The 14,010-nt window shown below is 43.0% G+C and overlaps 2 protein-coding genes across 3 annotated transcripts; one reads left to right on the top strand and one right to left on the bottom strand.

Annotated features, from left to right (window-relative positions):
- Positions 1 to 5,707: 5,707 nt before the first annotated feature.
- Positions 5,708 to 10,441, top strand: ALE2 (Protein kinase superfamily protein). 2 transcript variants are annotated; one of them, XM_078585831.1, is made up of 9 exons: positions 5,708 to 6,165; positions 7,494 to 7,568; positions 7,714 to 7,806; positions 7,889 to 7,957; positions 8,043 to 8,414; positions 8,485 to 8,754; positions 8,826 to 9,218; positions 9,291 to 9,531; positions 9,607 to 10,441. In XM_078585831.1, the coding sequence occupies exons 1-9, from the start codon at positions 6,108 to 6,110 to the stop codon at positions 10,316 to 10,318; spliced, it is 2,283 nt and encodes a 760-aa protein (XP_078441957.1). In that variant the 5' UTR covers positions 5,708 to 6,107; the 3' UTR covers positions 10,319 to 10,441. The 2 variants fall into 2 exon arrangements, with proteins under 2 accessions (XP_078441957.1, XP_078441956.1); XM_078585830.1 differs by lacking the exon at positions 5,708 to 6,165 and adding an exon at positions 6,217 to 6,415.
- LOC144711782 (troponin T, skeletal protein) lies at positions 10,422 to 12,179 on the bottom strand. The gene is made up of 2 exons (XM_078585832.1): positions 11,766 to 12,179; positions 10,422 to 10,736 (listed from the first exon to the last, which is right to left on the bottom strand). The coding sequence occupies exons 1-2, from the start codon at positions 12,076 to 12,078 to the stop codon at positions 10,477 to 10,479; spliced, it is 573 nt and encodes a 190-aa protein (XP_078441958.1). The 5' UTR covers positions 12,079 to 12,179; the 3' UTR covers positions 10,422 to 10,476.
- Positions 12,180 to 14,010: the final 1,831 nt, after the last annotated feature.

The raw sequence follows: 14,010 nt of genomic DNA, 5'->3' as shown, positions 1-14,010 counted from the left end.
CTATCCATCGAATAGGAATATTTAGAATACATGTTTAAAGACTAGCGATCATGGTATTATGATCTCGTCATAATTCACTTGGTCATTGCATGTATTCACATACTTCATTATAATCATCACACAGGAATAATAATGAACATAATATTCTATTAAATGGACTTAAATAAATATGACGGTGTGATTGGCTTGACAACCATATAATATCCATAAAAATCTGTCATAGAAAATATTTGAATGGTGGTGATAATGGTAATGAAAATGCCTCAATGGCAGTGGGCCAGCAGCAGGAAGCAGATACATCCGACATAGTCATTGGAATCTTAGGTGGAGATTGCGAAATTTGTAGTTGCAACTTGTTGGAATTGCATAACTTTTATTTTACTAAAAAAATACACACAATAACTCTACTACACCTCTCAAAGGCATGCACTTTAAAATTTGGATTTCATAAATGAAGTATGTTGGAGTTTAAGTCTTATGTCTTTTTATATGATTCAAATTTAGTTTTGGTAGTTATGAGTCTTATAGTTGGAGCAAATTGAGATTCCGATCAAGATACTTGAGAATCAGAGTTTTGATTTATTTTTTAAATCAAATCGTGTTACCTAATTTATTACTTCAATATTTCATTTGAAAAATATAAAAATAAAATATTAAATTATAAATAAGAGAACATTGGACACATACAAAATCTCTCATACACTAGTCAACTAGATTGATACATTGTGATACTATACTTGACTATAATTGGGAGGTTGAATATCAGTAGATTGCAAGGGCTAAAATGGGATGTCCCTAATAGTATTAAGAGATATGAGCGTAAGAATCAAGGATGAGGACTCTAACAAATAGCCAGATGGATTTTCTAACTGTCTCTAGGGAATTGCTTTGCATTTACTAATAATGCCACTTTTGGGCACATTTCAAGGGTGATTTTCAATTGATGGAAGTGGTACTTACAAATTAAAGGAAATGATAAAAAATTAATTTAATAGGTTCCAACCTACTTTTTAAGCCACAACTTGTCACTAGTCTAGGCACCCAAGCCAGCCAGATTTGAGAGCGCCCCCCCCCCCTCTTCTCCACTCTGTTCTCTTCTCCACTAGACCAAGGAGAGTGTCTTCATGGTGAGAAGATCTTCAAGATTTTTAAGGAGAGTTGAAGAAGAAGAGGTGGAGATCCAAGCGCCAAGTGATTGCAAGGGTACTTCTAGAGGCCGGACAGGTGAACGGCTTCAGAACGATCTCAACGACAGCAGGTAAAGGGTGGAACAAGTTCCCCAAAAGGTACTTTTCATTCATTATTTTAAATATCGATTTTGAATAGATTAACACGCTTACACTACACGGAAACCACATTTTCCGCTGTCAAACCAAAAGACACAATGAGTTTAATTCCCATAATAACATCCACACGTAGAACTGGAAAGTCTTTATTAGTAGTAACTCTATTTGACTTCATGTGATTCGAGAAAAGGTTAGTTTAAAACATCCATATTGTGTAATGATTATAATTAACAACATGATTCATGGATATTCAGTCAATCTATTTAACAACACAATAAATTCAATATCGATAAGTTTAAAATAAATTTAAGATAGTAAAACAGCAGTACATTTATCATGTAATGACTATTTAGGTAGGCAAGACATGAATATAGTTGACCTCGTGGGCCCAATCAATCTGCCTAATTAATAGGGCAGTCAACGGCCAGTTTGAGCTGAAAAATGCCCTAAATTTGTGTTGTTATTTATTGCTTGAAAGAATCTGGTGCGTGTTTGAATCGAAAAAATCTAAAGCGTCTGATTTTTTAAAATATATATAAAGTCCTCCATGAGTTATCTCTTAGTTTTAGCTTTAAAAAATCGTTGATGTGCACTAAAATTTTGTTTTCTGGCTTTAACATTAAATTGAAATATTTAAATTATATCAATAAATATATTAAATATATGAAAATTAATTTAATTTATACTCAAATTTTCATCCCAAAAGTATTACGAACACTTAAATATAATATCTGTAATGGATTACAATATATTTTAGGACATACTTCACAGAAAACCATAAAAAATTCCATAGTCACTAAACTAATGTATATCCCATACACCAATAGAGTTTTTAAACAAATATATACAATAAAATTATGATATTACGATGGTTAAATCTAATGGTTGAAATCAACAACTCGTGATTCTTGTTCACATTTGAAAATTAGTTGCAATGATATTTTGGTTCAGTTGATGATATATCTAATGAGGGGAGCTTAGTTCCCATTTGGATCATAAGTAAATATGGAAAGTCAATGGTAGAACACACGACTGCCTCCTGAAGAAAGAAACAAGGTAAAACAATAATTTCCTAGTTTAAAAGGACAATTTTTTTAATGATTTGAGGACAATGGATCCTTCAATTAACTTATACTAAATTTAAAGCAAGAGGTGAATAAGAGGAAATTTTTTAAGCAATTAAATGCTGATAGAAAAACAAACAACACTATTAATGGGTATTTTATCATGAAATAGATATCTTGATAGAAAAACAAACAACACTATAAATGACAAAAAATTAAAGGAAATCATGTCCACTTTTTTTCAAGGAGGGGAACTGTAATTGTATCTTATGACCAAAGTTATAACCCAATGGACGATGTTCAGTGTAATTTTAAAATATACGCAGTAATGGCGATCATGCTATATTCATCAGACAACTTATTTATATGCATGGCATGATCTACAATCGATATTGATGTTAAGGTCATAAGATGAGATGACGACAAATAAGTGATAACCTCTTTCAAGATTCTCATAAAAAGCAGCTGGATAATAGTTATGATCCTTTTAAAACTAAAAAAAGCCTGGTATGTCTCTTTCAACATACAGCAGTTGTATATATACCATAGGAGGTATGGCATTTAGCATGCAAACCAGCTGTTGCTCCAACCACCATTTAACTAGTAAATGTTGTATATTGACATTATAGTCGACCACATATATCCTTTTTCATTTGAGGCTCAAGCCCAGCATGGATGAACCTACAGAGGATAAACTCCAAGCCATACATCAATTTCTATCCTTCTTGAAAACGACAACAGGACTACTTTTTCTGGAGAAATGATGATTATCTCGCAGTTCTGATTAGAGTTATTTATTGGGGGAATCTTCTCACATGAGTGAGTTACACAAATATACAAGCATCTCGAATCAAGGAAAGGTTCAACGGGATCATTCAGAGCTTATAGTATTGACTTGGAGCTTATGTGTTGAACCTTCCAGCTTGGAAGAGATCGCTGTGAACTGTGGCTCGTTTCCCCTCTAGGATATTTTTTATATTATAATATTCATTTTGCATATAGAGAATTTCTATGCGTGAATCAGTTATTTTTTTGAACATCTAGATAGCTCTATGTGGAAGAGTTGTGAATGAGCACAATAGTAAGAAAACTCAATGGAAATACATATTTTTTGTTTTCTTAGTTTGTTATTATAGTTTAACATACTTTTATGCAATTTAATGTCTACGTCATTGGGGCACCTATAACTTAAATACTTAATCATGCCGAATCTTGTATAATGGCGATTATGTGCTATGTATTTTTACGTAAATGAACTTTCTCTAATTGCCCGAAGTCTTAATGTGGATGTTACTCTGTAATTCACATTATTCAAACCAAATATTAATTAAATAAATTATATACGAGTATATTATATATTATCTAACGTGCTAAAATAAGTTTTTTTATCTAAAATGGACCCACCGGAGCATCACTTGACCCAATGTCTGATATTCCTCTATATTATTAAATCTCATGATTCGTCCTAAGTTGTATTATTTAATATGCAGTCCGGGAAAATAATGTTCTCTTCCAGCTGGAGAGGCTCCACGTCGCTGGATCACGATAGGACTAAAATCATCCTATCACTGTCCAGGTGCCACGTCTCCCGACGATATTATCGAAATGACGTCATAAATGTGAATTCCAGCCTTTTCTCCGTACGATCGATGGAGATCGTGATTGACACGTCATCAGCCGGTGGGCCCATTCGATACGTCATTTCCCACTTACCCTTCAAAAGAGAGCATTTCTCTCCCGGACCGGCCAGGAATAAATTAAGTTGTTAAATATAATTTCTGTGCCGAGTTATCACACTTAAATACAAAAGATAAATTTATATAATATCATAAGACAATAATAAAATAGGGAGCTGGCAAACAGGTAGAGAAAGACAGACAGATAGGAGTGAAAGTGATGGAGAGAGAGAGAGAGTGAGTGAGAAAGTCAGAGAGAGATTGAGAGAGAAGGTTGGAGATGGATACTGAGAGTGGGCTAGAGAGAGATTGAGGGAGAGAAGGTTAGAGATGGATACTGAGAGAGGGTTAGAGAGAGACTAAGAAAGAAGGTTAGAGATGGATATTGATAGAGGGTAAGACAGAGATCGAGAAAGATAGAGAGATATAGAGAGGGAAGCTGAGAGAGAAGTTTAGAGACGTATATTGAGAGAGGGTTAGAGAGAGAGAAGTTTGGAGACGGATATAGAGAGAGAGTTAGATAGATATTGAGAGGGAGAGAGTTAGAAATGGATATTGAGAGGGTCACAGAGATTGAGAAAGGGATATAGAGTTAGAGAGAGATAGAGAGAGAGAGTTAGAGAGAGATTGAGAAAGGATGAGAGAGAGTTGGAGAGAGTGTTAGAGAGAGATTGAGAAAGATCGAGAGAGAGTTGTAGAGAGCTTGAGACAGAGAGTAAGAGAGGGATTGAGGGAGAGAGTTAGAGAGAAGTAGAGAGATTGAGGGAGAGAGGTAGAGAGATATTGAGAAAGATTAAGAGAGAGTTGGAGAAAGATTTAGAGAGAGAAGGTTAGATAAAAAGAGGAATTGTGAGAGAGTTAGAGAGAGAAGGTCAGAGGAAAAGAGAGATCGAGAGAGAGAGAGGGTTCGAGAAAAAGAGAGATTGAGAGAGAGAGAGTTAGAGAGAGAGGGTTAGAGAAAAAGAGAGATTGAGAGAGAGAGAGTTAGAAAGAGAGGGTTAGAGAAAAAGAGAGATAGAGAGAGAGTTAGAGAGAGAGGGTTAGAGAAAAAGAGAGAGAGAGTTAGAGAGAGAGGGTTAGAGAAAAAGAGAGATTGAGAGAGAGAGTTAGAGAGAGAGGGTTAGAGAAAAAGAGAGATTGAGAGAGAGAGTTAGAGAGAGAGGGTTAGAGAAAAAGAGAGATTGAGAGAGAGAGTTAGAGAGAGAGGGTTAGAGAAAAAGAGAGATTGAGAGAGAGAGAGAGAGTTAGAGAGAGAGGGTTAGAGAAAGAGAGAGATTGAGAGAGAGAGAGAGAGAGAGAGTTAGAGAGAGAGGGTTAGAGAAAAAGAGAGATTGAGAGAGAGAGAGAGAGTTAGAGAGAGAGGGTTAGAGAAAAAGAGAGATTGAGAGCGAGAGTTAGAGAGAGAGGGTTAGAGAAAAAGAGAGATTGAGAGAGAGAGAGAGTTAGAGAGAGAGGGTTTGAGAAAAAGTGAGATTGAGAGAGAGAGAGAGAGTTAGAGAGAGAGGGTTTGAGAAAAAGTGAGATTGAGAGAGAGAGAGTTAGAGAGAGAGAGTTAGAGAAAAAGAGAGACTGAGAGTATGTGAGAGATTTAGGGAAAAAGAGAGAGACAGAGAGGTGGAGAGAGAGAGAGAAATTAAAAAAGCTGCGGGTACTGCAGTCCATGCCATTGGATTTCTTATTCTCACCTCGGCTGACTATTACTTTCTCTCTCTTCTCTCTCTCTCTCTCTCTCTCTCTCTCTCTTCCTGTAGTTAGCTGTTGGTGGTCGCTGTCAGCTGCACTTGGTCTTTATTTCGATTTCTGGCTACCTCGTTCCTTCTTCTCGGCCAAGATCTGTCTTGCCCTTGTTCCGCTTCTCATTGAGCGAGTTCGCCGCGGCCTTCGTCGCTTCGGATCTAGGGTTTCATGAACAGAGCTACCTTCTCATTGATTATCGGCATTGGTGTTGATTTCGAGGGTTCTCAAAGGGTAAAAATGGAAGGAACTAGTGAGCCTCAGTGGCCGGTGAGATCGAGGTCCGCCGATCATGCGTGTTGGTGTTGACATTTGCCGACTTGGGTTGCTTCTGATCGGAGGAGAGGATGCGGGTTTTTGTTGTTCTGTTGTTCTCTCTTCTTCAGCTTGATTTTTTGAGCCGGGGTATGGTTCTTAATACCTAATTTCTCTTGCATTTACCTTGTTTGCATGCCCGCGGTAGGCATTGGGATGAGTATAGCGCGAACTCCTGTACGCGCTACTGAGGAAAGTTCATTCAAAGTATATTTTTCGATTTTTCTTAAAAAATGCTTTTTTTCAGAGGTTCCGACTTCCGGAGTCAATGACTTTACCGCCCATTGGTCTGTTTCAGCTGATACTTTCCCGTTTTCGTTGAAGATTTTGGGGAATGTAGGTCCGTCTGAGTTTTGATGTCCACAACTTTACAATTATCTCGCCCTATTTCTTCCGACCGTAGTTGAATCTCTCTTCAGTATGGTGTCTCTCTTCGCCTCTCGACTAAATTTCTGATGAAAATGTTCCGAAGATGGTGAATTATCTTCTTTATAACTTTAACCAATGCTTCGTTTAACTTAAATGAGGATACGAGACTAATATTTTCAGAATTATCACACATATGCTCACACTCTGTTGCATAGACGAAACAAAAACAGTTTATGAATGTATAATTTGGGCATTAGGCCTTATTTTAGTTGGCAACCGGTCACATGAAACTTGCAATTGGTGTAGCTTAAATCAGTTCCAGCCGGACGCATTTTTATTTTTGTGCCGAGTTATATAAATAATGAATATGGAGGTGGGATATGGATCATTGGTTGCCTCTTTGTTCCTTGATTGTAGACGACGGTTCCTTAAAAGGGTAATCGATTGCTGATGTGGAGATAGGATTGTTGGAAGTTGCTCTCATGTCCTTGTGTTATTTCTACGTGACCGGTGTTTTTCATTTCCAAATTGCCCTGTCACAGTTTCTTGAATGATCTATTTTACTCGGAGAGAAGTAGTATGAGAGAGTAGTGGCATAACATTCACTGCTGTGATACGGATTCGATGAAAGATCCTTCTAATCTGATCCCTCAATTTTCTATTCACTTAAACATTTGTTCTCTTCCTGAAGTCGGTTCTTAGTTTACCGCCATGATTGGTTTCTTCCAATTTTTTTCGTCTTCTTCTGGATTCTGTTCCATCAGAAAACTTGGTTTACTGAGAGCTCCATAAACTGTCCAGAATTTTTTTCTCGAAATTCCATTCACACCTTTCTGGATTTTCTGCGCAGATTTACGATACTCGTGGAATTATCTTATGGTAATGATGTATCAAAATGGTCGAGATTCCTGCATGGCTGATGTATTTAGTGTCTTTTACATTTTATGGCGTGTACTAGGGAATTAGCGCTCGTTATTCTTGAAACTTTATGAACTTTGAAAAGTGGAAGCCCTTGGTTGCTACTCAATTTTCCTTTGGAATTTTCTCAGGAGCATCGTTTCCATCTCTGCCTTCATGTTTGATGTTCACGCCTAGGAGGGTGTTGAGATGGTATCCCCACCTAGGTATCCTCTGCACAAATTATTTGTTCATATTTAGTGGATTACTATATGACATATCAAAGCACTTTCTGCGGGTTTTTTTTTTTGACCGGCCTCTCTTATGATTATGAATAAGAAGTTAATTGGATATCTTTTTCTACTGTTCCAGTGTTAGCTCCAAAACATGCGCATGCTCCTGCATACCCGCCACAGATGGCTACAGCCCCGTCACCTGGGCCTGCTCATTATCCAAGACATCGAGGTTGATTTGTTTCCTTGATTGCATTTGAAGCTTTTTTCATATCTCTTTTTCCCGTAATTCATTATTGCTTCATCTTGAACAGGGTCGAGACATCATCGAAGTCATCTTCATGCACATCCTCCAAGTTCATTTTCTCCTCCTAAAGGCCAAGGTTTGGGCACTAATATTTTTCAAGCCGTCACACCATATACTTGATCAATGATCATGGGTGAGGAAAGCTTTGCTTATTCTCACAGATTGTGGTGACATCATTTGCGTTGAGCCGTTGACCATGACTCCATTTGGATCGCCCTGCGGCTGCGTTCTCCCCATGCAAGTGGAGATCGACCTCGGAGTTGCGCCCTTTCGGGTGCTGTCAGTTGTCGGCGAGCTGGAAGTCCAAGTTGCCGCTGGTATTTATATGAAACAAAGTCAGGTGAGGATAATGGGCGCCGCAGCCAGTAACATTGACCCAGAGAAAACAAGGGTGGACATTGACTTGGTCCCTCTAGGCGAGAAGTTTGACAACCTGACCGCCTTTCTAACTTACGAAAGATTTTGGCAAGGAAAAGTTCCGATTAACGCATCTATGTTTGGGGATTATCAAGTGATCTTTGTCCGCTACCCAGGTGCAATACTCCCCATTCGTGTTTGACTTTTCAATTCTTTTTTTAGTAATGGTATTTTTGTGTTCATCAGGTCTTCCATCCTCTCCGCCACCCAGCGGCGCTATGGGACCCAGTAGAAGCAGCCCTATCCAGAACCCATTCACTGCGTATGTGCCCCTGAACAGGAATTCCAAGATGAACGCCAGAACAGTCTCCATTATCGCCTTGTCCTCGTTCCTGCTCGTGCTAATCTTCGCGGTAATATTCTTCGTCTTCTTGAAATGGAAGAGGGTCAACGGCAGCGGCGGATCATCGGCTTCTGTTGACCATGCATTCGTGCCGCCACTCTCCCGCCGTTCTGGTGAATATCTCTGATCTTTCTCCTCTGCTTGACAACATGTCGTCCAGTCAACTGAGTCCTTGTGACTGCAGGGGTGAAGTCCATGAATATATCCAGCAGCCTGGTCAGCACGACGTCGATGTCTCTGGTCTCGACGATGGCCACCTGCCCACCGTCGGTGAAGACCTTCTCGCTGGCGGAGCTGGAGAAAGCCACGGACGGGTTCAGCTTCAAAAGGGTTCTTGGCGAAGGCGGCTTTGGTCGCGTCTACCATGGCACAATGGACGGCGGTGCGGAGGCGGCAATCAAACTGTTGACCAGGGCTGACCAGAACGGAGACCGCGAGTTCATTGCCGAGGTGGAGATGCTCAGCCGCCTGCACCACCGCAACCTGGTCAAGCTCGTCGGCATCTGCATTGAAGGCCGCACCCGCTGCCTCGTCTACGAGCTGGTCCCCAACGGCAGCGTCGAATCCCATCTTCACGGTACAGCGCCCCTCATTCTCTCTTCGTAAGATTGGTTTGACCTCTGACGAAGTGAATGAATGGCGGCGGTAGGCGTTGACCGGGAGCGAGGCCCGCTAGGCTGGGACGCGAGGCTGAAGGTCGCGCTGGGGGCGGCTCGAGGGCTGGCTTATCTGCACGAGGACTCCAACCCGCGGGTAATCCATCGGGATTTCAAGGCGAGCAACGTTCTTCTGGAGGAGGACTTCACTCCTAAGGTGTCTGACTTCGGGCTGGCTAAGGAAGCCTCGGAGGGCAGCCAGCATATCTCGACACGTGTCATGGGCACCTTCGGGTAAATTGTAAACTTTTTTCCTTATCGTACGTTAGAAATTTACGTGATGAGCGCTCGTTTGCATGGGCATGGCAGGTACGTAGCGCCGGAGTATGCGATGACGGGGCACTTGCTGGTGAAGAGTGATGTGTACAGCTACGGGGTGGTGCTGCTGGAGCTGCTGTCCGGGAGGAAGCCGGTGGACTACGCGCAGCCACGCGGGGAGGAGAACCTGGTGACCTGGGCGCGGCCCCTGCTGGCAAGCCGGGAGGGGGTGGAGCGGCTCGTCGACCCAAGCCTCGACCGGGCCGAATTCGACTTCGCCGACGCCGCCAAGGTGGCGGCGATCGCCTCCATGTGCGTGCACCCGGAGGTGACGCAGAGGCCATTCATGGGCGAGGTGGTGCAGGCGTTGAAGCTCATCCACAGGGATGAGTCCGAGGCGGAGGCAAGCCACGGTGAGGAGGGCTCGTCGGCGCCGGAGACGGACTTCAGGGAGGGCGGCGGGGGCGGCGGTGTCGCCACCGATGGCGGCGGGAGCTGGTGGAACGGCGGCGACTCGTTCGTGACCATGGACTATTACCCCAGCTCGGGGCCCATGGAGGAGGAGATGGAGAGACCCAAGTCGGACTCCAATCTCGTCGGCGGTGCCCGCGATGAGTTCCCGGCGGCGGCGGTGCAACGGAACCGGTCTGGGCCGTTGCGGACGAAGCGGCACCGCTCCTCGGCGCTCTACAGGCTCCGAGGCAGCATGAGCGAGCACGAGCTTCTCTCCCGCCGCTTTGCAGACGGCGGCCTGTGGTTTTGAATCATCATCATCATCATCTTCATCGTCTTCTTCTTAACTGCAAATGTATAGATTGAGGCCCCGCCCGCTATGGATTTCTGTTCAGACTTTTGGCCCCATTCAATGGCTTTGATTGTTGGGTTTTATTGCTTCAGAGGAGAGAATTAGAGTGTAGAGATTCAACAGCGGAGGTGTCTCCGGAGGGGGACTCTCGACTTGAGTTTTGCAGTGAGGATGCGGAGGCTCTGCCTGAGAATGTCGATCTCTCTCTCTTGCTCGGCCGCTTGGGCCTTCGCCGCCGCCAATTGTGCTCTCAATGACTCCACCGCCGCCTCCCACCGCGCTCTCAACGCCTTCTCCGCCGCTTCTTTTGCCCTTAACTCCGCCTTCCATCGCGCTGCTGCCGCCTCCTCCGCCGCTGCCACCCACATTCCATTTCCTACTCGAGAAAATTACCGTGCCTCAGATTTTCTTAGCTCTACCTCTTTAGGTCGCGTGGCATTTACCACAATCGACATATAGATAGATAGACAGAGAGATAGATAGATAGATAGATAGATAGACAGATGACAGACAGACACACAGACAGACAGACAGAGAGATAGAAAGATAGACAGGGAGATAGAAATATTAGACAGGGAGATAGAGAGATAGAAAGATAGACAGGGAGATAGAAAGATAGTCAGGGAGATAGAGAGACAGAGAGATAGACCGATAGATATATATATATATATATAGATAGATAGATAGATAGATAGATAGATAGATAGATAGATAGACAGAGAGATAGAAAGATAGACAGGAAGATAGAAAGATAGACAGGGAGATAGAGAGACAGAGAGATAGATCGATATATATATATATATATATATATATATATATAGATAGATAGATAGATAGATAGATATTTAACAGGGGAGATGCTGCCAAATATTTTTTGATTTTCTATCCCATCTCTCTCAGGTGCTTGACATCTGGTCAGCTCCAACAAACTGATGTACAAATTTTTATATTTGATGAAATTTGCTTTAAAAAAAAAAAAAAAAGATAGATAGATAGATAGACAGAGAGATAGAAAGATAGACAGGGAGATAGAAAGATAGACAGGGAGATAGAAAGATAGACAGGGAGATAGAGAGACAGAGAGATAGATCGATAGATATATATATATATATATAGATAGATAGATAGATAGATAGATAGATAGATAGAGAGAGAGAGAGAGAGAGAGAGAGAGAGAGAGAGAGAGAGAGAGAGAGAGAGAGAGAGAGAGAGAGAGAGAGAGAGAGAGAGAGAGAGAGAGAGAGAATGGTTGTCGGAGAGGACGAAGAAGATGATGGCGGTGGTGGAAGGTGGAGTTGACGGAGCAGAATTTAAGAGATAAGAACACTCCTCTCTCTAGCTCTTCCTCTGCGTATTTGTGTATATACGCAATAGGATAACATGCGGAGAAGAGGGATAAAATCACCTTGCTTAGCACGAAGAATGAGGGCGTCGAGCTCGGCTTTAATGGCGAGGTAGAGCTGCTTCCACTTGTCCACGGCCACGTCCCTTGTCTCCTGCTCCGCCTTCATCCGAAACTCCTCCTTGCTCAGCAGCCGCATCATCTCGAGCTCTTGGCGGCGCCGCCGCTCCGCCGCCAGCGTCTTCCTCAGCGCCGCCGTCTCCCGGCTCTGAGCCATCACCTCCTCTTCCAAGGCATGGACTTTGCCCGCCAGCGCCTCCGCCGCGTCCGCCGCTTCTCTCAGCCCGGCGCGGCGCCGGCTCGCCGCGCAACCCATCGCCGCCGCTTGCACCGGTCGGCGCCGCCAGAACTCTCCTCCTGTCTCGGATCCTAGGATAGCGCGCGAGCGCCATTAAATATTCAGGCTCCAGTCCACTCTTTTCGTTGACTGGTAATGAAAGCCGTCGAGTTCATGCGTCGTCCCGTCGCGGCTATTTTTTAATCCTTGGACGAGCATTCTAGCAGAGATAAGAGAGAGAGATCAGCTGGGGACTAGGAAGATCAAGTGAGAGAGATATTCTTATTGATCGGATATCTCTCTCTCTGTCTTTCTCTCTCCCGCTCTCTCTTTCTCTCGCTCTCGCTCTCTGTCTTTCTCTCTCTCGCTCTCTCTTTCTCTCAGTCTCTCTCTGTCTTTCTCTCTCTCGCTCTTTCTCTCGCTCTCTGTCTTTCTATCTCTCGCTCTCTCTTTCTCTCACTCTCTCTGTGTCTTTCTCTCTCTCGCTCTCTCTTTCTCTCACTCTCTCTCTCGTTCTCTCTTTCTCTCGCTCTGTCTTTCTCTCTCCCGCTCTCTCTTTCTCTCACTCTCTCTCTGTCTTTCTCTCTCCGCTCTCTCTGTCTCTCGCTCTCGCTCTCTGTCTTTCTCTCTCTCGCTCTCTCTTTCCCTCAGTCTCTCTCGCCCTTTCACTCGCTCTCTGTCTTTCTATCTCTCGCTCTCTCTTTCTCTCACTCTCTCTGTGTCTTTCTCTCTCTCTCTCTCTCTCTCTCTCTCTCTCTCTCTCTCTCTCTCTCTCTCTCTCTCTCTCTCTCTCTCTCTGTCTTCCTCTCTCTCTCTCTCTCTGTCTTCCTCTCACTCTCTCTCTCTGTCTTCCTCTCTCTCACTCTCTCTGTCTTTCTCTCTCTCGCTCTCTCTTTCTCTCACTCTCTCTTTCTCTCGCTCTCTCTCTCCTCTCTCTTTCTCTCTCTCACTCTCTGTCTTTCTCTCTCTCGCTCTCTCTTTCTCTCTCTCACTCTCTATCTTTCTCTCTTGCTCTCTCGCTCTCTCTCTCGCTCTCTTTCTCTCACTCTCTCTGTCTTTCTCTCCCTCGCTCTCTCTTTCTCTCACTCTCTCTCTCTCTATCTCACTCTCTCTATCTGGAGTCAACGTAACAGATCTCCGCTGATCATGGATCGCCATTAAAACCTATCAGGGTCCCCCACTGCACTGCGTGCTAGTCAGAGTCAGAGAGGTAGAAAGAAAGAAAGAAAGATCGATAGATATAGATTGATAGATGGCTTGATATATGGAGAGAGAGAGAGAGAGAGTAGGATTAATCGCCTTGCCCGGACGGCGAGGGAAGGCGACGACCGTTCGAGCAAGGGAAGGAGTGTACTTTTTATTTCCCATCTCGCTCTCTCTCCCTCTAGAATTCCATGTATATTGTAGACAGGAACCATTAAACACAGGCGCTGGCTGTCTGAAAGACGCGTCCTTTATCGGTATTAAATATCTGGGAATTGCTGACTGTAGCGCGGCACATCTCTCACAGAGAGAAAGAATAGAGAATAGAGAGATACAAATTCCAAAACAACAAAACTCTAGTATTTACCCTTTTAAAATGGTCATAATAATGGTATTTAAGTCTAGGGTTCGCCCAACCGATATCCGAAAGTTGTCCGGTATCTGACAACCGATATCCGATATCCAGGAAAAAATGGGATGGTGCCGGATATCATAATATCCATCTTTGAGGGGTAGACGTATATCGGTACCATATACCGTAGGTAGATGACGCAGATGCTGGATACCGGTTTTCGATATCCGGATATCAGAACTGGTGTTGACAGTAAAAAATACGATTTCCATATCAATCTATGACTTACATACATTAGCATCGAATGGTTTTAATCTACTTTCAATCTCAGTTAATATGTAGAGTGCAAAATTTTTATCTTCTTCCATATGGGATAATAGGATTCGAAGTGTAATGTAAATTCAGAACGCCTCTCT

This window comes from Wolffia australiana, chromosome 14, assembly GCF_029677425.1.
Source record: "Wolffia australiana isolate 7733 chromosome 14, ASM2967742v1".
Lineage (NCBI taxonomy): Eukaryota > Viridiplantae > Streptophyta > Magnoliopsida > Alismatales > Araceae > Wolffia > Wolffia australiana.
Note: the sequence above shows the minus strand (reverse complement) of the source record. Positions and strands in the feature narration are given on the sequence as shown.